Source organism: Centrocercus urophasianus, unplaced genomic scaffold (assembly GCF_019232065.1).
Source record: "Centrocercus urophasianus isolate 14NV4802_14NV808 unplaced genomic scaffold, USGS_Curo_1.0 seq_17, whole genome shotgun sequence".
Lineage (NCBI taxonomy): Eukaryota > Metazoa > Chordata > Aves > Galliformes > Phasianidae > Centrocercus > Centrocercus urophasianus.
The window spans coordinates 11,342,378-11,365,199 of NW_024884722.1; the positions used below are offsets into that span (position 1 = coordinate 11,342,378).

A 22,822-nucleotide genomic window follows, 5' to 3' on the forward strand; every position below is an offset into this window, starting at 1 on the left:
AAGGGTCAAGTACCGAGTTTGATTCACAAAAATAAGAGGGAAATCTGATTTCTATCCTTTTTCCTTCCCTTCCTTCCCTCTATAATCTTCAGTTTTGCATCTCAAACCAAATGGAGAAAGGATACTGCTAGTGTAGAATGAAGTTGTTATGCCGTTTTGTCAAGGCACAAGGTAGATGAGTGGGCCAAACTGTAAGCCTTAAGCTACGGAGCAAAGTACACACTTGTTTGCTTCTTGTACTTCTACTGGCTTTGAAAGGATGGGGTACTTTGATAATTAGCCTTATAATTTTCTCCTGTTTCTAGGTTATAGTACAGTTGTGATTTAAACTCTGCTTCTCTCATCCTTTCTGTGTGATCCTAGGAGATGTTAGTGCACTTTCATCATCTTTTTTTTTTTTTTTTTTTACCATCCCATTGTGATAAACATTGTGCAAGTACATGAGAAATTTTCTCATGGAAAATTTCTTTCAGGGAGGCATTGAGCTGCAATGGAATCACTGGCAGTAGAGTGGAACAGGGCATGAGGATGGGAGGAGGTAGCTGGGATAACGATGTAGGCAGCACCTCTCACACCTCTCTTGTCCTTTTCAGGATTACTGTCCACGTCCCACAAAGTTGTGTGTCTCACAATACTGAGTTTCAGTCCTAATGGCTCCCCAGCTGGCCCTTCAGAATAAATTTCTCTCTAGCAGATGCATATAGCTGAACTCTAATCACATCCTCTGCTCAAACACATACAAGGTTACTTAATTTTATAGTTACAGAGGGTAAATAAGAACTAGTAGCTTGATGTTTTTAAAAATTATTACAGATTAAGAAATCTGTTACTAATTTGAAAAGAGTAAAGCTTTATTTCACATAACCAGTACCCTTCTATTTCTAAGTGTTAGCCTTCCCTTGCTGGACTTAGGCAACTAATTTTTTGTTCTTTTCAGAAAAAAAAAGTAAATCTGTTCACGTGAGCTTGATATGTGCAGTTTCTGAATGAGAATAGATTCAATTTGCAGCCAGCCGGTCTTGATTAACCTTTCTTTCTTATTTCTTCCATGCATAAGCTATATTATGAGCTGTTTTAGTATTCTCATTCCACTTCATGCATGTCACTAGCTTCAACTTGGTTGTGTTTTCCAAACTTTGCTCTTTATACTTCCTTTGGTTTGAACGTTATCTCAAGGTCAGCAATGACAGGTAGTTGAAGCAAGGAGTTTTACTGCATTTATTTATGCTTACTATGGCTATGCATACTATACTGTAGGTATAACACAGTGCCTTGGTTTATACATTCTTGATGTCAGCACTTGTCTTCCTTCTTCTGGAGGAAGCTTCACTGCTACTTTAAACATAGCAAAGCTTATTTATGATAGGACTTCAGTACTGACACATCCAGAATCACTATCATCACTGTCACTAAAATTGTCACCTGTCTAAACTAAGGCTGAGAGAGAAATTGCAAAGCACAGTTTCTATTAGTAGTATCACAGTAGTGTGGTTATACCAGGAAACTTTAACACAATCAGGGTGTGTTGTGATTCATAAAGAGCCAATTATATACTTTCAGCATTCAACCCAATTCCTGTACCACGTCATTCTTTGACCAATTATTGATTGTGCAGGAAGTTTACTTTGCTATAAAGAGAATAATTGGTTGCACAGCACCAGTCCACTAAACTCAGCAAGGCCACCAGCTAGAATATGTGAGTTGAAATACCAGTTTAATTCTGGAGATGTGTTCTGTTGGCTTTGCTGAATGTTTCCTGGCTGGCCCTGGGAGGGAAGCTCTGGATGGTGAAACCATCATTCAATAGCTGGGGGAGAAAGGGAAGAAGGTGAGCTTTACAAAAGTGATGAATGATTTTAGGGTGCTCCTGCTTTTGGATGTGCAGCTTCATTTTTAGAAAGAATCTGATTTGGGAGAGCAGGGGAGAACAGCTGCTGTCAGCACTTCAGGGAACCTGGAACTGTGCTCTCTGAAACTTAAGGTTTGCCAGAGGGGAGATGTTTTGAAAGATGATGTGTGAACACTGCGAGGGGTTAATTCAAAATCCAGATTCAAATCTTGCTATTGCTTTGGATCAGCAGTTAAACTACTTAATACCTGAAAATGCTTTGAATTTCTTGGATGAAAAGCTTCATAAAAGTAAAGCGATAGTTAACAAGCTGTGACTCAGAAGGATCTACTTTAACAACAACAGACACGTTTTTATAACTGTTGAAATGCAAGCGTTTTTCAATCTCCTGAAATAAAAGCAGGAATGTGAAATCAGCTAGGATTTCATCGTCTCAGATTTCTTTTGTCTGTGTGTAGCACTGTGTCCAACCTCCTCTAGACCTCTGCTCAGCAGTCAAGCGTCAGTGTACGTTGCCTCTCAGGAGACAGTGCAAGCTCAGAAGAAATGAGGGCCTGGTTTGGTATAAAAGAAAGCGACAAGGAATTAAGGAGACGTTCTGTTGACTTTTGGATGGGCAGGATGAGAAGTTGGAGATATTTTGGATGAACAAAAGAACGGATTAAGGAATTCTAGCTTGTGTGCACAAAGAAACGTTGAATTGGTTGATTTACTTAGAGAGGTAGAAGTGCACTCTAGTCCATGCTAGAGAAAAATAACTTCTTCCAACTTAGGATACTGTTAAAGCCCATAAAGAGGGCAAGAGCCCTGTTTGTTTTTTGGCAGTTATTCTCCCCTTGAGCCTGTTCCCTTGGACTCCACACATTTGAGGGGATGCTGAGATATAGCAGCTGCTTGCTTATTTTCTCACTCTCAAGTGTGCCTCTCTGCCTTCTGTCTGTCAATCTCTTCTTAGTGATTCTGTTTCGGTATCCATCCAGGCAGAGCTGTGTGTCAGTTCACACAGAGTCTGTTTTTAATTATCTCCCTTTTCTGACGGGATCTCACTGTTAAGCCAAACTGAATAATTAGCATGCTTCTTTGGAGATATTTTTCTTTTTTTTTTTTTTTTCTTCTCAAATGTTTGCTTTCATATTAAAAATTGATTAGTTTTGAGGTGGTTGCTTTGCAAGCAGTTTCTTAAATTTTTGAGGATTTATTCCTGCATCTGCTAGAGGCAAAGTCTGTCCATTTTAGGTATGGTTGTGAGTGTGCTTTATTATGAGAAAATATTCACTCTTCATTTGTAAAACAAGCAAACAAAACCCCTTCCTACCACATTTAATGTTTATTTCTTCAGTTCATTGTAGGAGGCATTATGAAGAGAAATATTATAGCAGTATTAATGGTGTGACTTGAATGATGTCCAAACGTAAGGTCAAGTTTGTCATTGAAAGCAGTGTCTGTTGTTGCATAAGCTGATATAGCTGTGGTGCCTCAGGGGACAAACATTCAGACACTGAATTCTGTAACAGGAGAAAACTTGAAGCCAATAAAGACTGAGGATAATAGCCATTGTTCTGTGTTAAATATCTCGAACTGTTAGGTAATTATTTTTGGCTAAGAACTTGAGGGGAAAAAAGATAGCTGCTGTGGGGCACAGAGAGGGGAAGAAAAAGGAGAGCTGTGATTATGGCCTGTTGAAACATTGAGGGGAAGGGCATGGAGAAAAATGTGGAGTGTGCTCATGCCTCATTGGATCTGTGAACTGTTCCTGGCTAGAAGCATCAGCTCCCAATCTTAGAGATAGTCTGAGTTTCGCTCAAGACTTAAAAATGGATGAAAGTAATGTTTTGTGAAAAGATATTCTTACATTGCTGATGTGTTTGTTACCATGTGTCCACGTGCGTTCATACTGGTGCACCATGGTTGCCTATTTCACTCGCAGGATTTCTTTGAGTTGACCTGATGATTGAAGTAGGATATGTGGTATCTGATACTTATCTTCAGGACAGAATGGTAGCATCTATGGTGATGGCTGAAAACATGGCTTGGCAAATCTTGCTTTGGTTGCTCTGGTGTGGTCTGGTCCCACTCATCGCATGTTTGTTTGTGGGAAACAGTTTAGCTGCCGCCTTGAAGGAAATCACAGGGAGCACAGTGTGTGCCCAACAGATGTGGAAACAGCAAATGGGGAACTGAAGCAGGCTTTGTAGATAAATGCGAGTTCGAAAGATACAGTAGGGCTGATAGATATGGAAAAGAGTAAACTCGTGGTCTTACTCTTACCTACCTGTACAGTCTTTTCTCCACAGTTGATTCATTTTCTTCCAGTTCCCTTCTCAGGAACTCCAATGTCCCTTGTCATCCCGCTCTTTTAGCTCTGCTTTCAAACAAACCCTGCTTTTCCCTATTTTTTTCCCTCATTTCTTCCTTTCTACCCTTTTGGCAACGTACTGAACCCTTTCTTCTAATAGCCTCCCCACTGACAGGCTTTCAGGCACGTGTTCTTCTTTCACAAGAAAATCATTTTCTCACTTGCCTTATAAACGGAATCCTTTCCGGAATCCTTATCTTATATACCTGCTTTAATTTCTTGCATATACTTTCTCTTTTTATTTCATTGGAACTGTGGAGAAGTTTTTAAAAGCAAGATCAGAATATGTGTAAAATAAATAAATAAAAAATTGGAAACCAAGGGACAAGAAATAAATATTGCCATTACCAGTTTCCTTGTTTTCCTTGGGCACTGCCACATTTTCATATCAGGAGATGGAGATTGAATCTGCAGCCCTTGGATTCCTCCTGAATATCACCTTACAAAGCACTAGCCTACTGGTTTCTTCCCGTATCCCTTTCTTACAGGAAAAATCTGAATATCATAAAGCTGATCAGCTTAACCGTTGAATTCTCTGGAAGCATCACAGGTTTATTCCAAGAGAAAAGAACTCTCAGTGTGTAATTAAATAGCTGCTAAATACCAAGAAGGCAGTTAGAAGATTTCTGGCTTCTTTAGAACAGTAGAGCTTCTGGGTTGTTGTTTTTTTCTTTTTCAAGCCTGAGGTGTTGGTTAGTTCATGTGTAACAGAAAGGATTTCTGAATTTTGAAATGAATAAAAATGCATAACAAAATCACGTGAAGTTCTTTTGTTCTTGAAGTCTTCAGAAGCTGTTACTGTCAGCTTCAGTAGGGCTGAGAGTTCTCAAGTTCTCACCATCTGCTTCACTCCTGTCTTCCCATTCAGGTGAATTCAGGAAGTGAATCCAGCTCCAAAAGGATTCACAGTGTTTTCAAGGAAGCAATAAAGAAACTACAAGAAAAGGGAGTGGTTTTCCAAAAACCCAGTACCTCCAAGGACCTGTACTACCATGTAAGGAACTGAGCTGCGACTGCTAACTTTTTCAATGGTATCACAATTTTATAGCTTTAAGGTAGAAATATTTCAGAAGCTGTATGTATGTTCATCAGCCTTATCTGCAGCTTTATTCACTGTTGCTTTTACCCCATATCTCTCACTGAGCTGTTCTTGGGGTTTTGTTTTTTGTAGCTCAATGCCATTCTTCAGCTCTCCTGCTCTTCTAGGTGCAGTCGGTGTTTACTGGATTACTGAACTGTGTGCTGATGCAGTAGAGCACAATGAAGACCAGGACAGGTCTTTTTATTGGGGTTAGGTTGAAACTTGGGATTCTGCTGCCTTGAGTCAGCTCGCTTCTTTTGGGTTGAATTCTAATATTTCATTCTCTTCTCCTAACACTTGAATCCTACTAATTGCTAAAAAAAGGTAATTGAAAATTTAACATTCATTATTGACCTTGGAGGCAGCCTATCATGCAGACTGTAGTTACGATGATGTAAGTTTTTAGAATACATCAGAACCTTGGATTCCTTTTTAATATTGATGCCGTCTACTGTGAAATAAAATGATAATTTAGAGCAGTCTACTTTTTCCTCCAGGTGACCGACCACGATAAGGAGCTGCTTAAAGTGACCCTTGATGTGATTAAAGAAGACTGTCAAAAACCTAGGCGTAAGTACTGGTGCTTTTGGGTCTCTGATGAGCAGTTGGTGATATGTTGATGACAGACTCTCCTGATGCAAGATTTACTTACTGTCTTTACCCTTGAACTTGAAGCTAATTTGCTCCTGTAGCTCATCAGAGTAGCTAAAAGAAATGTGGCTACAGCTTCCTGTAAGCAGAGTGAGAGAGCACGTGCCTAAAGGAAGCAAACTTGTCACATTTGAAATAAGCAGCCATTATCTTAAATCTGTATCTTTTGAAAATATACAGATTTGGGGAGGAAACAAATATCAGGAAGTTAGGTCAGCACCTACTAGCAGTTGCTTTCTACTTTGGGTATGTAGCAAATCTTGCTGCTTCAGTTTTTCTATGGGAGTTGACAGAAAAGTGGCAGTACAGACAGTCTCTATTAAGTCAACAATAAAATTCACGTATGTCAGTAGAACATTCTCTTTAAGTTTCTAAGCAAGTGCAAGAACTGAGGTGGTGGTTCTTTATAGGTTGGTATTTCAATGTTAAAAAAACATATAAAAAATCCGCTTCTTTTCATGTCATGTACCTTGTCTGGTTTCAGAGTTATCCCTGTTCCTTATTGTGTCTAATTGCCATAGCAGTAGCTGGTGCTTGGTTTGATTATCTGCTTATTACAGAGAGAGATTGATTCAGAGTTTGTCTCAATTCATTGGGTAGAATGTGTCAGCAGGGATCTTGTGCTGCTGAGTTGTAGCTGTTTGTGGGTGAGAATGTACAAAAGAGTGACTGACTTAGAATATAAGATGAATAATATTAAATTGCCATCATAATTACAGCAGTGTGTGTAGGATCTGATTGATGATGGTTATCCTGTGGAGAGAAAAAAGGGTTAGTGAAGTGAAACGACTCGAGTTTTCAGCTGGCTGCATTAAGCAGTGGTGCAGTTGTAGACGTGGTTTATAGATGGAAGTAGAAGTTTTGTGTCTCTGGGGATGATGGAAGTAGATGCTACTGGGCAAGCAGGTAAAGGTGAGTCTCATTTGCCTGAGGATATTATCATGTCATATTGGTTTTTTTTGTCTTTTATCCCATTAACAAATCTTCCATCCATTTTATGCGTCAGGTAGTTCTCTTGGAAACATATTTTTTTTTGTAATTGGCCCAGAATGTGTGTACAGCTGACGCAGGGTAATTAGTGACTGCTGGGTATGCATTATCACAGTGGTAAAGTATTCTCAGTTCTCTGTCATAGGTGGAAAAGTTATTTCAGCCAGCCAACAGCAGACAGAAACTGGTAGGTGGGTCACAGAAAAAACTTTGCAGAGCTTTTAGTTCTCAAAGTCATCTTTCATACAGAGCAGAAAAATAATAGCAGTTGCTTTGCAGAGCCTCTTGTTTTCCTTGAAGCTTTCCATCTGTTTAGTTTCCTGTTGTTGAGAGCACAATTCCCAAGTCAGTCTCTTTTTCTCTGCTGGTTTTCAGAAGGACCATTTCAGTGTTCTGGTTTCTGGTAACAAAGGATTTTGAGGAGGGAAACCAAAATGCTTCAGTCAAAACCAAGAGGGTTCTCTGGGCATTGCTGCAGCAGTGTAGATCAATGTGACTGTTGGGCCCCCTCTGCTGGGGTGTTGGCAGGCATAGTGAGGAGGCTTGTAGTGAGTAAATCTGAATGTGATGATGCCTCAGGTGTGATAATGCTTCCTTGTTTGCAAGAAATTCTAACCCATTTTTCTTCAAGAACAGCACTAACCTTCCATGACAGCAAAACTGTTTTATGTATGATAAGCCAAAGTTGTCTATCCAGGTCAACTAATTCTCTGCTTGCTTTCACCTCCATAATTTTTTTTATGATGCATTTTTCAGACCAACTCAGCTACCTGGAAATGTTGTACAAATAAAAAGTCCTCAGTGTGACTAGTCTGAGCTCCACAAACCTTGATGTTCAATATGCCAGCATGATAGCCCTTGGTTGTAATCGTAATTCCAAACAGCCTAATTTGAAGCTCACTTATGTGAGGCCAGTCTGGGTCTATCTAGAATCTTAAAGATAGTCAGAAAAAGGTGACAATTGGACTTCAGACTGAACTGCAAAATGGTAGACTTAATTCAGACTTGTTTCTTTTCTTGATTCCTTTACTCTGTTTTTAGGCTTAAATGCAGCAAGTGGAAGTTACTCTGTAACTCTATCCCTTCTGCTTCTGGTAGGCAAGACAGTTAATCATAGCCTGAATTACCTGAACAGATAAACTCCATGTCAGTGAAAGAGGAACAGCATCACGCCACTGCAAAGTGTGTATTCCATCAAATTTCATCTGTAGCCTAGGCATGTATCTGGGCTACTTTAATTATTGTACATACCTGCAAATACCCTGAAATGCCATTTTCTGCCAGCGTTTAGAACAAAAGAGGCATTCTACTGTTGGGTAATACCTGAGTCACTAATTCGAGACTGAAATTTATGTACTGCAGATCAGGGATGGGCACACTGACTTTCTGATGACAAATCTGTGACTAATGCAAAATGCAGGTACCCACTTTGTTTGTATCAGCAGTCACTAAGAGTGGGTAGATGCGTTGTTCTGTTCTCTGTCCTTATCCGTCCTAGGGTGGTGAATGTGTTTTTGGTTAGCAGCCACAAAAGTCTTTCATCATTCCGTGCCACTGACTTCTAAAGAAATATCCTTGCTTGAACCATAGTCTAATAGGAGTTGGGCTGAACTGTGTATTTACCTGTACTGAGCAGCAACTCCTATTTACCAGTGACTTTTCTAGGCAGCTTCCAAAGGAGTTTCAGGGCTTAGCCAATTCTCAGGTAGGGGTTGGCTAAAATAAAAACAAAAGCAGCAAAAACAGGACAGGGATCTCCCTGGTCCCAGACCTCTGTGCAAATTTCTCAGTGTCTTTGTCCGATTTACCTTATGAGCTGAGGAGTGAGTTGAAGGAAAGTCACTTGTGCTAATGTGCTTCATTTATGCTAACATTTTTCTCCTCCATTGGTAGCCATGGAGGAGAAAAAAATCCCTTGTTGTATTTTATATATTTCTGTTCTGATGTACATTTTCAGGGCTCGTTCCTCTTAGAATGAGATAAAGCTGAGAAATTCTGTGACTTTCTACTCCACTAATTGTTTGAGAAGTGTGAAGTATATGAATGGGGTTTCATCTCTAGTTGAATGAAGGTTGCACTGTGACAGTTCTTCCACAAGATGCCAGCATTGGGCAAGCAGTCACATCTGGCCATAGGCCTGCTTTCTGTTCTAAATGTTTTTAATACTGGATATGGGCAAAAGAATTTTTTTTATCTGATTTCTTCTCTTCATAGTCTAGCTGTCGGTGTCCCTGTTTGCTATAGGTGAGTTGGACTAGGTGGCCTTTAAGGGTCCATTCCAACTCAAACAATTCTAAGATTCTGTGATGAACTGCAGTTGCAGAAAGTAGATGGTTTTCATAGAAGGGTTTGGAGGTGCCCCTGAAGTTATCCTCGTTGTCAGGTTGTATTATGTGAGCTCTATATATTAGCTGATAAAGCTATCATTCACACTCATGATGAGTGTTACTGCCCTGACACGTCCTAGTGAGATCTGCAGGGACATTTGGTGATTGGAGAACTGCTGGCACAGACTAGATCTCTTTCTTCTGAATACATGCATCTCATGCCATTTTTTGTTTGTTGTTTTTTTCCAACTTATTTGGATTATAATATTCAAAAGGTGGCAGTTAGGCTGAGGTCTCCTTCATGCTTGGCTATGTTTTTCTTTTTTTTTTTTCCTGCAGATGCTGAAAAAGGCTGCCATTTTCTTCATGTCCTGAGTTGTGTTCGACAGAGTTACAATCCCAATCTGGCTGAAGTGGTGATGCAGCGTGTTTTGGAACTGCTGGAGAGCAACAGCGATATTGTCAGCACTATGGAAGGATATTATATGGCATTTTAAAGAGGGAAGATAAGATGCATTAGTTCTTGTCCAGTCAGGGTAAAGTAAAAAAGAATAAGGAATGTCTGAAACAGAACTCTGGCACTTAAAAGCTCTTACCTACTGTGCTCTCACTGGGGACAAAAAAGAGCTGTTTCTGTAACTGCTAGTTTTGTCCAGCTTCTGAGAAGTTGTCCCAATGTTTGTTTTAATATTCTTGCTGACTTCCTCATTATTACTGGGGAATGTTGTATCTAACTAATTCTGGACACCCTTCTATAGCAGTGGAGCTGGAAGAGACCACAGGCTTTCTGTCTGCATGTGCTTCCCTGATAAGCAGTGAGATTTGACCTGGCCTTTCTCACATCTACATCCAGTGAGCCCTAAAGAGAAGTCACTGCTAAAGAGTACTGTTTGCAGCAGTGGTCACATCAAGACTCATCTTTCTGACTTAAAGACTGACGTTGTGATCCTTCCTTACAGTGATAGCTGTTCTTTTTATGTATGATTTACAATAGGAAAAGCACATGTAAGCAAACAATCTAAAGGTTACCTGTTCTTCCTGGTAATGTTGGCACACCTATGTGTGTATATATGTGTGTGTATTCCTGAATGTACATAGCTTTGTCACTACTAAAACAGACCCCACCTTGCTCTGAAAAGTAATTTTCAGGAATGAGGAACTGCACCCCTTCCCCATGCTGCAGCATCCCCCACTGACTGTAAAGCTTGTCTGGGTTCCCCTGGTTACCATGTGCACTACTGACGCGTGTTGTATTGGATTCTGTGCAGACCAGAAGTTTCAAAATCAGCTAATGTCTTTGTTTATTTTTAAATTGCTTTGTATGTCACAAAATATAAGCAAAAAATTAGGTGTTTTGGAACAAAAAGTATGAAAACAAGCAAGACTCATTATGATCTCCATGCTTCCCATTGCCTTTTGTTGTCTTCCTTGTCACTTTCAGGAAAAATGCTATCCGTATCCTTGCTTGCAGCAGAACAAAAGACATGAATGAAGTAATGTTGGCCTGAAAAAGGTTGCCATGCAAGACATTTGACCTGGAATAATCAGAACTCTGTTATGTGCCACTGTTCGAAACCTGGAGCTGTTCAGCATCTGTGCTTGGAGGGCTTCATGCTGCAGGGGATCGTCTAAGTAATCTGCTTAGTAGTGTGGAGGTGATACCATTATTAATTTGGGAAGAGTAGGAAGGGAAGAATCTGTTCCTTCTCTCTGCTCAGCACCTTCCCTGTAACAGTTGAAACAGCAGGCTTCCAGGAGGCAGATGTAGTCGTGAAGCCCTATAAGGATTGACATAGCAGGGAAAAATAAACTGAATGCATGAGGAAAGCCAGTGAGTAGCCTCGTGTGCCAGGTTTCTGCTTTGTTTTTATATTATATGCCTCATTCCAAGCCATGGCTTCAGTGAGACTAAGAGAAAGGAGTGATGGAATATTTGGCATTTGCATTCAGAGACCTGTGGAAAACCCCAGCTTTATAGAGATGGTGTATGTGTTCATAGTGGAAAACTGAGTTACTTCACTGTCATTTCCCCACTTGCTGCAGAGCTTAATAGCTGATTTCCCTGCAAGCTGCCACTACTCCTAGTGTTAACTGCTGCTGTACTTAGAGCTAGGTATCTTCTAGTCAGATCTTAATATGGGCCTGAACACATTTCTGTATATGAAGTCTGCCTGAAACTCCTGACCTCCTATTTTCTATGCATCATGGATTGATGCAGACAAGAAGTGTGTCCTGTCTGTCCTGCCCCTGTTGTGATTTAAAAGCACTGATAACTGTGAAGCCTTAGAGATGAGGAGTGAGGAGCTTTTCTCAGGAAAGACAGATCAGTCACTCTGGAAAGAATCTTTCCTTTGAAGTTTTTAAGCTGGTCATTACTGGCAATACTCAACTCTTGGAAGGTTGTATTCTGTTGGAAATTGTTCCTCAAGAACTGGAAGAAGGGATTTTTCTTGCTTTGATTAGGGGAATAATAGGAATGAACACAAGGGAGCCCACTGTTTTTTACAAGACTGAAAGGGTCAAGGTAAAAATTAACAGAATGGCCCAGTTTCAAGTTATGCAGATTGTAAATATGAACAATAGTGTGGAGTAGTTGTGACTTAATCTTGTGCGCTTTATTTTTTCCTCAGTAGCCACCCAGCACAGACTAACACTCTGATTGAGTGCATTCCCCCTCCTGCACTTAGAGGGAACACCATGTGCATATGCCTGCACAGAAGTACCCCAGCTAGCTGTGAGCACAGAGCTCACATTAGGCTGATTTACCTGTTTACTCAGCATCTCTACAGTGTGCTTCTGTGACAGCAGTCTAGACATACCCATATTGGTATAAGTCACCTTTATGTAAGTTGAACTGCACACACTAGGGCTTTTACTGCTAATAAACTGTCTCTCTGTTTACAGATCATATCCTTAACCAGAGTCGTATCATGCATACTGTTTAAAAAAAAATTCTTAGATTTAGACCACACCTACAAAATATTGTGTGGAACATTCAGTGAAAGCACGCTTTCTCTTTTTGTTTAATTTGAAAACACTTTAGGCAATGCAGCTATTGCTGGTTTATTAAAGGACTTTGAAGGTGGCACTTTAAGGTAAAACTGACAAGTGAGAATTCATGTTGGACTGCTTCGTGGCCAGTTCTAGTTTCCATAGAAACAGTCATGGTAGTAAAAGGCAGGTAAGTAAAATGGAGGTTTTAAAAGCAGTCAGCATTTTTACATTACCTTAAAAATGTGTGTTTCCATAGAAATGGAATACCTTAGAAAAAAAAATTACCATACAATTTTAGTATTTAATATCTCAATATTCTGGCAAAATGCAAGCTGTTTTTCTGGAGAGGAGACAAAGGACAGAATAACTCTGCCTTCAGTTCCTCAGATCTGCTTACACGAGAGGAAAAATAGTTAACTTCGTGCCTCAGTTTCCTTTGTAAATTGTGGATAATATGGTTCCCTCTGTTGTGGGACACAAGCCCTGTTTTTTAGTAACACCAATCATTAAAAACTCTTGAGATCAAGAGTTTCAGCATGGTCTCCATCTCTCCTGTCCTAACTCTGCAGACTGGTGAGCAAACAAAAGTTCAGCTGCAGGAGATAAGAGTATTTACAATAATTAATTGCCATCTTCTAGGAGGAGGCCTGGTTTTACAGAAATGTTTTTGTGGATGTTGGTTGGCAGCAGGAAAATGTTGAGTCAGGAATCCTGGGTTTAATTCCCAGCAGTGTGCCCTCTCAGGCACAGAGGGTTTCTCCCTAATTTCTTTCACCTATTTCTGCTCTCTGTTCTCTCCTCTAGTTGTCATTTCTCAGGCCTTTCATTTCATTCGTAGTCTCATCATTCATCTCTATACCATGAATTGTGGTCAACCCCCCTTCCTCCCCGTTCTGTTCCCTTTATCTTTCCTAACTCAAATATCCTTGTCAGCTGCTGGCAACTGAAAATATCAGCATAATCCCTCCAACTAACCAACCTGATGTTGTTCACAGCCCACTCAGTTTCCAGCAGGCTGTGCTTTACTGTTTGTCCAGGTACCAGAAGAGGCAGACATCATCTTCAGCCTTGATCTTTTAAGATGTAGACTGCAGCAGGAACAAACTGCAATTTCAGGAAAACCCTGAAGGTTTCTAGCTGTGAGTTTTTGCTTTTGTCCAAGTATGAAATAAATAGAATTAAACATTAAAACACCTGTATCTTGCCCACGCTGCAGTAAGTACAAGTTGTTCTTCCAGATGGCAGAAGTCATCTGCCTGCCCGTGACGCTTTTCAAGCCTTTCTGCAGATTTTATCACGTAGGTATTCTATCAAGTTGATGTAGACTTCTAGTTTGTGCATCTACTAGGTAATGTCTCCTCTTTTGGACTGATTTTTTTTTTTTTAAGATGAGAAACTGTCATTATACTCTGTGTTTGATGTAATTACTGTCTGAGCACTTGTCAAATTCTGTCACACTGTCTCAAGTGATTTTGTATTCTGTTGGTGAGTTAACAGGGGTGAAGAACCTGAAGATCTTATGGTCTTGCACATTTTTAGAAAGTGGATGCACTGATAGAACAGGGAAGCCCAAATGAGTGCCAACAGTAAGGGGAAGGAAGAAATGGTCATAGGATAAGAAAGAAATCGCACACAAGATGATCACAAGGAAAAAAAATTTGTTACTTCTGCAGTGAGAACTACTTGTTTAGTTGTTCTGCAGTGCTCTTTTTAGAACTGAATGGACTGTTTTTTCCTGAAGTTTGCTGGCAAAGTTCTCCCCAAGGCAGACGAGCGTGATGGGAAACTGCAGCATCTTTATCAAGGTAGAGAGCTGTGTAATGAATTGTTAGGGATGCCACCAGCCCGTTCCCTCTAATATATTTTAAATGCACAGTGGAGAATATACTACTGTAGCCACAGTAACTTACAAGTTGAAATCGGCCCAGATTAACAAGATTGCCTGAACATAACATAACCTGGAATCTGCCAGTGAAAGAAATAACCTTAAGGAACAATTTTCAACAAGTGTTGAACCACCGAATAGTGTGGTGCCAATTAACCTGGCACAACATGACCTACAGCACTTGTTTTAGCTTGCTTTTTGTTATTGATTGGAAGAATGAACACTCCTTTCCTACCAGCTAGAACTGGAGCTGTCTGCCAGCTTAGCCTGGGATGAGCAAGTTGTGAATGTGTGAGCATGTATGGGCCCAAACATCTGCTTGTCTTTCTTGACAACTGGAGGAATAGCTGCAGCTAAACTACTGCTTTGATAGGCTGAGACATCTACTTTATTCATCTTTTTAATTTTCCCAAATTAAAGTAAAGCAGAGCAGAAAGTAGTCCCATCTCTGCTAGGGAGAGTGGTAAGAGAAATCACAAGTATGTGCCACTGCATAACAGTCAGTGTGATTAAATGAAGCATGTGCCAAGTTTGTTACGAGCTGTGGGACGTTTGTGGTTCCTCCCAGTAGTGGAAACCTCATCCAAGTACTATGGTGATATTTGGAAACAAGAGGGAGGAATTGGTTCTCACAAATGCTTTCCCCAAAAATAGTCATCACAGAAAGCCATACAGGCCTTCCCAATTTTAAAATGTGCTTTCTTGCCAGTGTACAAGGTGGTAAAGAAATGGAAAAAAGGGTGCTTGGAGTTTGTTTTTTCTCCTACTGCCAAAACTTAAGTCATTCACATTGAGAGTGTAGGAGTTGTTCTTGCATGTGCGTAAAACTTCTTTGCTGTAACGTCCACAAAACCATAACAAGCCAGCTGATGTTCTGAAACTGCTGCCTCCACTGCTAACTAATACTCCCTTATTGTTTTCTTTCCTCACCTTGTCTTTTTTTTTTTCTCCAATAATATCTCTTGGACTTAATTCCTGGTTCACAGTAGTTGCAGTCTCTTTGTTCTTCTATGGTTACAGTGATCCAGAACAAACAGAACAGGAGCAAACTGACAAACTGATACAGAGAGGAATTTTTCTTGGAACTCTGAATGTAGGAAAGGATGAGAAATAGAGAGGAAGTAGAGGGAGGAGGATTTAACAGAAAGATGTTTGAAATTAGTCCCACTGAAAAAGGCTAGGAAATAACTGCCTAATGATGCTTCAGACATCTGTTTCAGAACAGGCAGCAGGTGCTGCATGTAATTGAAAGCAAGGACTTGTACTATTTATTTTCTGTAAATAGAAAGAAAGGGAGGAAATGAAGGCATGAAAAAATTGGAGTAAGGGAACGTTTATCATAAACAGCTGCACAAATTTATCTGGAGCACAGCAATATGTATATGCTCTTCCTCTGCATTCCTGTCACTGTCCTTTAATAGTTCCTGTGTTGTGCAGGTCTTTTCTAAAAGACCAATTATTTTCATGCTCAAAACAAGATCCTAGCATAGGAGTTGGCCACTACAGTGTCTTAGAGATCAAAACGTTCAGGACAACGTGGTTGTCACCCAGATGCTGTTACAATCTGATGGATCCAAATAGATGACTGAAGTTACCTGGATAGCACAGCAGGTAGTGGCACTGCTCCACACTCCACAGGTGAAAAGCATGCTTATGGCAGGTCCTGCCTTCCAGTTCTCTGGTTTTGGGCGTCATTCTTTTTTTCCAAGCAATAAACATCCTACAAGGTGTTTGGTTTTCCAGACATCTCAGTTACTGCCTTGCAAAGCCTAAGCTGAGAATGACTGGGTAAGAAAAATACTTCTTGTATCTGCCCATGATGCTCAGGAGATCCAAAAACGCACCTCCTAAAGAAGTCTTTCTGTGATGGGAAAACCACTTTGCTTTTGTATGAAAGTGACTTTAAATAAAAGAGAACTACTAATGCACTTCACTGTGGTAGTAGTTGATAGTGTTAAGATTGTGTTTTTGTCATTTGTGGTCTAACTGCAGTTCTACAGCTAACTTTTCATAAGATTTTATCAATGCTTTTTCACAACTCACAGTCTACCTATCAAAAGTTCTAGTTTGGGTATTGGCAGTTAAACTTTTCTACTTTCTCTAGTGGGTGTTCAGCCAAATAAAATTATCATTTGGCTTTAGAAGGGTAAAAATAGTGAACAAGGAAATTAAAGTTTAAATGGGACATGGTGGAAATTTTAAATCTTAATACTGGGAACACAGTGTCCATGTGCATACTTAGAACTAATATGGGAAGGAAATGCAAATAAAGGCTATTGCTTCCTAGGATTAATTCATTTGTAACAAGCTGTATTTTCAACAAATGATTGTCAAGTTGTGTTGTTTTTTTGCAGAGGATAAGGCTGAAGCCAGTATTGAGATGTCCTCTTGAGAACAGTGAGGGAAACTGAAGTCAGGGGGACAGCATCTGGGAATTAGCCTGGAGAATCCCAATCCAAACCTGTGATCAGTTTGATAAACTTCAGCTGCCACAAATGTAAGCCTGATGTTTATACAATACATAGAAAAGTGTGGTTTGGGCTTGTTTTATTTTATGTTTTTAAACTATGTCATCAGATTGCTACAAAACCTTCATAACAACGGAAAAGTACAAGGTGTGCATGGATGAAAAACAGTCTGCAGTGTGCTGCTACTACCCTAAACAGAGCGTGAGGTGCACCTACTGCTGTTTCAAGTCTTTAATCCCCAACTCTGGTAAGAGAGGACTGAAAAATAATGTTAACCATGAAGAAGTTAAATTCTGAGATAGCTGTCTTAAGGAAAGGATGATCTATAATTTAAGAGAGTAAAGCAGCTCTTTTACAGTGCAACTGAAAGCTGTTACACCATAGGGAAAGCACGTACACTGCTAGCAGGGAGAATGATTATTTAAGTTTTCCCATGATACGAGGCTGCACTTGGGTTGATAAACCAGCATACTGGTGAGGAGGCTGAGGGGCAAAGGGGCTCGTTACTGATCTTGTGGGGCTGCTCTGCGGGACTGCAGCTGGTTTCTTCAGCTCCTTTCTACTACATTAGCTGAGCCTATTTATCCCAAGAGTGAATTTCATTTGAAAAGCAGTAATCTCCCAAGAAGATGAGATGTGATTCGCTTTTAAAAAATAGAAGGGAAAAAAAGATTGTATTGTGCTTTGTGTTTCAGAGTTTAAGATCTGAATGCCAGACAGGCTCTGTTATTCTTGTCACTTATATCAAAAGGCATGTGTTGAAAACCTGAAGTGGAAGAACTGCATCGAAAGCAGCCTGAAGGTTTTCTAAGTACAGAAGTTGAGAAGGGGGTGTAACAAAGCCTCTGTGGTGTGCTGTTACACATCAGAGCCAAGAAAACCCTAAGGGGCACATCTCTAGTACCATGTCTAGCAGATTACACATGCAACTGTAGTTGCCAGTAATGAGTTGTGTGGCTAATTTGTCATGCACAGCACCGAAACACTCCCCACAGGCGGCTCAGCTCATGAGGCACTTTGCTTTACCCAAAGGTGGTGAGCACCATTAGGGCTCCTCATAGTAAATGGGACAAGAAAATATCAGTGTGTTCCAAGGGCAGACCTTGGCAAATAGAAAATCAGAAGCAGGAAGGAAACATTGTCTTTGAACAGCAACTAAGCCACTCAGAAGGGGTTGTTATGCTATAGTGTGCTGGATGATATTTACAGAAATTTACTTATCTTTAGTGATATGCCACGAATTAATAAGAGGCATTACAAATAGCTTTAATGAAGCACAGAAAAATGAGGTCCTTGTTTTATTTTCTTGCTGACTTTATGGTCCAAGTATTTTCAATTTACAACTCAAATGCTTATTTGCAAAAATTAGCCAGCATGACAAAGTCCTCTTGCAATATGAAAATACGAGTTGTGCTCCAGCTCTGAGACCATCACATGTGCATTCTGTCACATCAGGTTTTGTGGAATTAGAATAAAATTGAGGCTGCTGGAGTGAAGCTGTACTGCATCTGAGAGGCTAATGTGGTTACCTGTTTGGTCAAAAAAAAGAAAAAAGAAAAAAAGAAAGCTCCTTTGCAGCTTTTCAAATTGCTCTTCAGAAGTCTGAATCCTTCAAACTGCTCCTCAGGTGGATTTTACTGGACCACGGTTCTGTAAAAGTGAACTATTAAATTAGCTGTTGATATTCATATACGTATTAAACTTATTGTTAATAGTACTGATATTCTTTGTCATGACAGGAATTCGGTAACTGAGACTTAAAGAAATATGAATACTTGGAGACTTAAGATTAGAATTTCTGGAGTTTATAACTTTCCTTTGAAATTGCAGTGCCTGGGTCTGTGTCTTCGTGGTCCCTCTCAAGTACAGGCTCTTTAATGTGCGAAGCCCAAGGAGCCTGCTGTGCTTTGCCCTCCTTGCTGCTTTCCTCTCCTTGAGTCCCAGGGGCAGTCCAAGCCTGCCTCTCAAGCACAAGGGTTGGGCAGGTGCTGTCAGCTCCCTTTTCCCAGCTGCTGCTGAAGAGAGGAGCAGATTTTCTCAAGCCTGCAGCACAATAAGTGGTTTCGGTTATTTTCTGCCAGTCTTGCAATGGTGTGGGATCAGACTCCCACTAGACTGGGCGTTGTACATATTTTAAAAGAACAATCCATGCCCCTAGCAACATACATTTTTCCTATGGAAATGGATGGCTGCAGCAGACAAACAAGGAGAGCAGAAGGTGACAATGAGAGTAAAAGCAGCAGATGGAGGAGACGAGGAGGTTGTACACACATAAGGGCTGGGCAGGCTTTACAGCTGGAGAAGATTGGAGCAGCGAACAGTTAAGCTGCCTTGAGCAGAAGGAAGGTGAACAATGAACTAGAAGCTGTGAAAGTATGGGGTTGTCACCAAGGGAGCACGAACCTCCAAGTGCCATTAAGGTTTGACTGAAAATAGCAGCCCCTTGCAAAAGTAGATGAGAAGGAGTATCTGTAAGGAGATGCCAGTTAGTAAGAATGTCAGGAAGGATGGGGCAAAGTGTTTGGAGAATTATGTATGTTTTCTTTTTCCCTCACAATGAAATGTTTTGAAAGCTGACTTAAAACAAACCCTGAGTATTTTAAACGATGTGGGGAACCCTTTATTCTTTTCTGGACAGAGTGATAGAAGAGGATGGAATGTGTAATGTATATTGATAATGGCTCACAGGAAAGAGGCATCCAAGACCCCAAAGACCAGCCATGCTGAGCATATTTTTATCAATGGGTTATTTGAATATTTACATTTGCAGGGAAGAATTTTCTTTGTTTGCTCTGCACACCGTGGACTTCTTGGCCAGTCTAAACACTAAAGGTTTCTAGTATAAATAATTTCTCTACTGCCTTGTGTCACGCAAGCAGATTAGAGGTGGGATGCCCTTCGAAGAAGAGCAGGATAGGGAATGCATTGATGGAAAAAAGGGATGGCGTAGTTGAGAACATCTCTTCCAACCGCCCCGTTACCAGAAGGCAATCTAGCATTAGCACACATCTCAGGATGGGGTGCCAGGATGTGAGCATTTTCTATCAGCTCTCTAGTTTTGGTGAACTGTGTGTAGTAGGAGAAAGGTCCAAGCATCTCCACCTGGAGAGAGTGTACTGGAAGGACAGCATTATACAGCAGGTAGTTATGCTATGGCCTTGCTCCCGTTTTTCCTCTTTTCAACTTCTTAAGCTGCTAGTGGCATCCAGCAACTTCTCACTTTCAGACATCAGCCTTCAAGCTCAGCTTTTGGTGTAATTTAATTTCAGTGTGTGCTTTACAATGGCTAAGAGAGCTAATAACACAGCTGTAGTGAAAATGCTGAATCACAAAGCAGTGATTGAACACCTGGTGGGAGGGCAGGGCCAGCCCAGGGGAGCACAGGTGCAAGCAACAGGTGCAAGCAATGCTCCTGAGCAACTGTAAGGGGTGGAGCCAGGATCCGACCTTTCCCAGATCTCATTTAAGGGTTGGCAGTTGGAAGGAGGGGGATCTCTCTGGAGATCCCTGTGTACTTGAGATCTTCCAAAGGTAAGTGGATTTTTTCCTTTGTTTCTGTGTAGCTGTTGTATTTGAGCATGTCTTCACTTGCTGCTGCTTGGGGCCTTGCTGCTGAGCTCTCACTGCTGTGCTTTCTGTTGCATTACAGCAACACAAAAGTTGTGATTCAGAAAATGCGCTTATAGCGCATATGATGAAACCCCACTGAGGCTGACCCTTCTTTCCCTGTAAATAGGGAACGTCCTTTTGCCAGGAGCTGGGGCCTTTCTACACTGCTAGGCTTGCAGGTCTGTAGCTGTCAGCAGTGCTGTGGGAGCTTACTGGGAAATCTGTTTGTGCTACTGTTGAGACTTCGTTTGGTGAAGGAAACAGAGATCTTGGCGAGGTCAGTTAATTTGGTGGATATCAATTCCTGGAGTGAGCTACTGGCTGGGAGATCGCACCCGAGTTCCCTTGTTAGTGGTAAGCAAAGTGATGATTTGTGAAGCACGTGACATTTCTGGGGCTGGTTGCTCTTGCAGTGTGACCAGGGAAAGACGAGGCTCCTTTTGCACGTGTGTGGAAAGAGCTAAAGGAGGTCCATCGCTAGAATCCCCCTGGCAGACAGTTTGCACAGCTTTCCTCCGAGTCCGATCCCTTTGCAGCCCGGTCGGAGGTCGCACAGCCACCCTCTCCGGGGCACCGGCCCCACTGTGCTGAGGACTCGGGCCGGCCAAATTTCGGCCACTCGCCGCAGTGACGGGGGGCCCCGGGCAACCCGCTCCGCCCCAGCCCTCCTCAGCCTCAGGCAGCGACTCGGGTACGGCTCCCGGACCGAGCGGGGCCCTCGGCCGCCGGCAGGGCGCGAGGGGCCGCCATCTCAGGGCAGGCCGCGCCCCCCCGCCGCACGGGGCGGTGGCTCCCGCTCCCCTCGCGCCCCTTCGAGGCGGGGTCGGGCCTCGCCCTCCCGCCGCCGCTTAGCCGGAGGCTGCGGGCAGGGCGCGGGCGCGGGGCCGGACTGCCTCCGGGAGCGGGGAGAGCCGCCGCCGCGGACGGGGCGGAGCCGGCAGCGAGGCGTCCTCCTTCGCTCCCGCCCGCCGCGCCGGCCGGCATCGCCGCGGCGGGCAGCGCGGCGGAGGGTGCTGCCAGCGCCGGGAGGGAGCCGCGGGGTGCGCGAAGATGCTGTCCTACAGCGTGCTGGACGCCAACGTGGTGGACGTGGAGAAGAGAAGGAACCCCTCGAAGCACTACGTGAGTAGCGGCGGGGCCCGGCGCTCTCCGCGGGCGGGCGGTGCACGTGTGCGGCGGGAGCGGAGCGGTGCCTGCGGGGCCGGGACCCAGCGGGGCCGTTATCCTTCGCGAGTTGTCTTCCCTTCGGGAGGTGAACTGCAGAACTTGGGGTGGGACGCGTTTCGCAGCTCTCCGGCTCGTCTCCGTCCCGGCGCGGCGACGGGGACCGCTGTGGGGTCAGCCGGCCGGTGCTGAGCGGGCTTTGCTCGTTTTCTGCCGTGAAGTTGCACACGGACTTTTTCCGAGGGACGGAGAGGAGGCTCGCGCGGTTCTCGAGGCGGACTCGGCGTTCGGGTTCCCTTTCATGTCTGTTGCCTTCCTCTTTTCACACCTTGCTGCTAACGGAGCGGCGCAGACGACCTTCCCGGGCTGCGGGGCACCGTGTGGAGGTGGCTTTGCCTGCGGGAGTTCACAGCAGACAGTTTGCCCGTCTGCATAGTTAGAAAACACATCTTTCCTTCGTTCCCTGGCTCTGATTCTCCTGGGTTTTAGCTGCACGTGGTCCTTTAAGTTTCTTCTCAAAATACAAGCTGTGTTTAAATACACAGTTTTTCTGTGTACAGAAGGTAAAGCATCCCAGTTTGGTAAGGAAAAGCCCGAGGGGTGCTGCCTGTGGTGTGGAAGTGCTCTGAGTGCGCTGTGTTTCCTGGCACTGCGTGTCTGCCAGGCTTTTTTGGAACTGGTGGGCACTTGTATGGGGTGCATGAAAGATAAGGCTGAAGACTGGATGTAAAGTTTTGTATTAGTATTTCACATCGCTGAGCATCTTCCTCTAAGGCTTAAGCTGCAACCCAGGTTAAGGCTAGAGGGCACTATGTTGCTGAGAGATGCTGATCTGCAGATGCACGGCACGTCAGAGATTCAGCTTTACAATTAACCATCTTTTGCCCCATTCATAAGATCGGGAGCTCTGAGTCTGCTCCCAGTGTGCCAGCTGGACCAATGTCTTCAGCCTAGTGCTCATTTACTGCTTTCCAGGCAGGAAAGGCTGCTTTTGCAGATTGTCACTGAGCTGTGGCTGACACCACTGCAGTCTGTTATCTCACCTGAAAGGTGACTGTGATTTGGCATCGGAGGCTGTGAAGCCTCTAGAGATGTATGACTGCCAAGCAGCAAGTTATACAAAAGGACTGGGAACAATACATTCCCAAGCACTAGGAGAAATGAAAGTTAATTTCTTCTTTTTTGGAAAATAACTGCAGAAAAGGGATTTATGTCTTCTATTTACCAGCATGGAAGAAAATATTTCCCTCTTTTTCCTGCAGGAATGTTTTTGTGTTTCCTTGATGACTGTTGTCACTGCATTTTAACAGCAACCTGAACTCCTACAGACAGCTCTATACAGTGCTTCTAGTAGGGAATTCTGTTTCCTGTCCCTTTACCCCACTCTTTTTATGCTGTTTCTAATATTGCCTTTTTCAGTACAGTTCCATGTTCTTGTCTGTTCTTGA

General features: G+C 42.5%; 2 protein-coding genes across 8 annotated transcripts in view; both read left to right on the forward strand.

Annotated features, from left to right (window-relative positions):
- Nucleotides 1–16,708, forward strand: part of STN1 (STN1 subunit of CST complex) — a 45,216-nt gene extending 28,508 nt beyond the window's left edge. For 6 of the 7 annotated variants that reach the window (XM_042818776.1, XM_042818777.1, XM_042818780.1 and 3 more), the window contains exons 8-10: nt 5,074–5,199; nt 5,784–5,856; nt 9,594–16,707. In XM_042818776.1, coding sequence (XP_042674710.1) covers nt 5,074–5,199; nt 5,784–5,856; nt 9,594–9,751 — 357 coding nt within the window. In that variant the 3' untranslated portion in view covers nt 9,752–16,707. Of the gene's footprint in view, nt 1–5,073; nt 5,200–5,783; nt 5,857–9,593 lie in introns of all 7 variants that reach the window. The other variant, XM_042818783.1, reaches the window with a different exon arrangement.
- A 4,552-nt stretch (nt 16,709–21,260) lies between these two features.
- The window catches only part of SH3PXD2A (SH3 and PX domains 2A), a 226,031-nt gene continuing 224,469 nt past the window's right edge, over nt 21,261–22,822 (forward strand). Inside the window, exon 1 of the mRNA XM_042818810.1 lies at nt 21,261–21,332. Coding sequence (XP_042674744.1) covers nt 21,261–21,332 — 72 coding nt within the window. The remainder of the gene's footprint in view (nt 21,333–22,822) is intronic.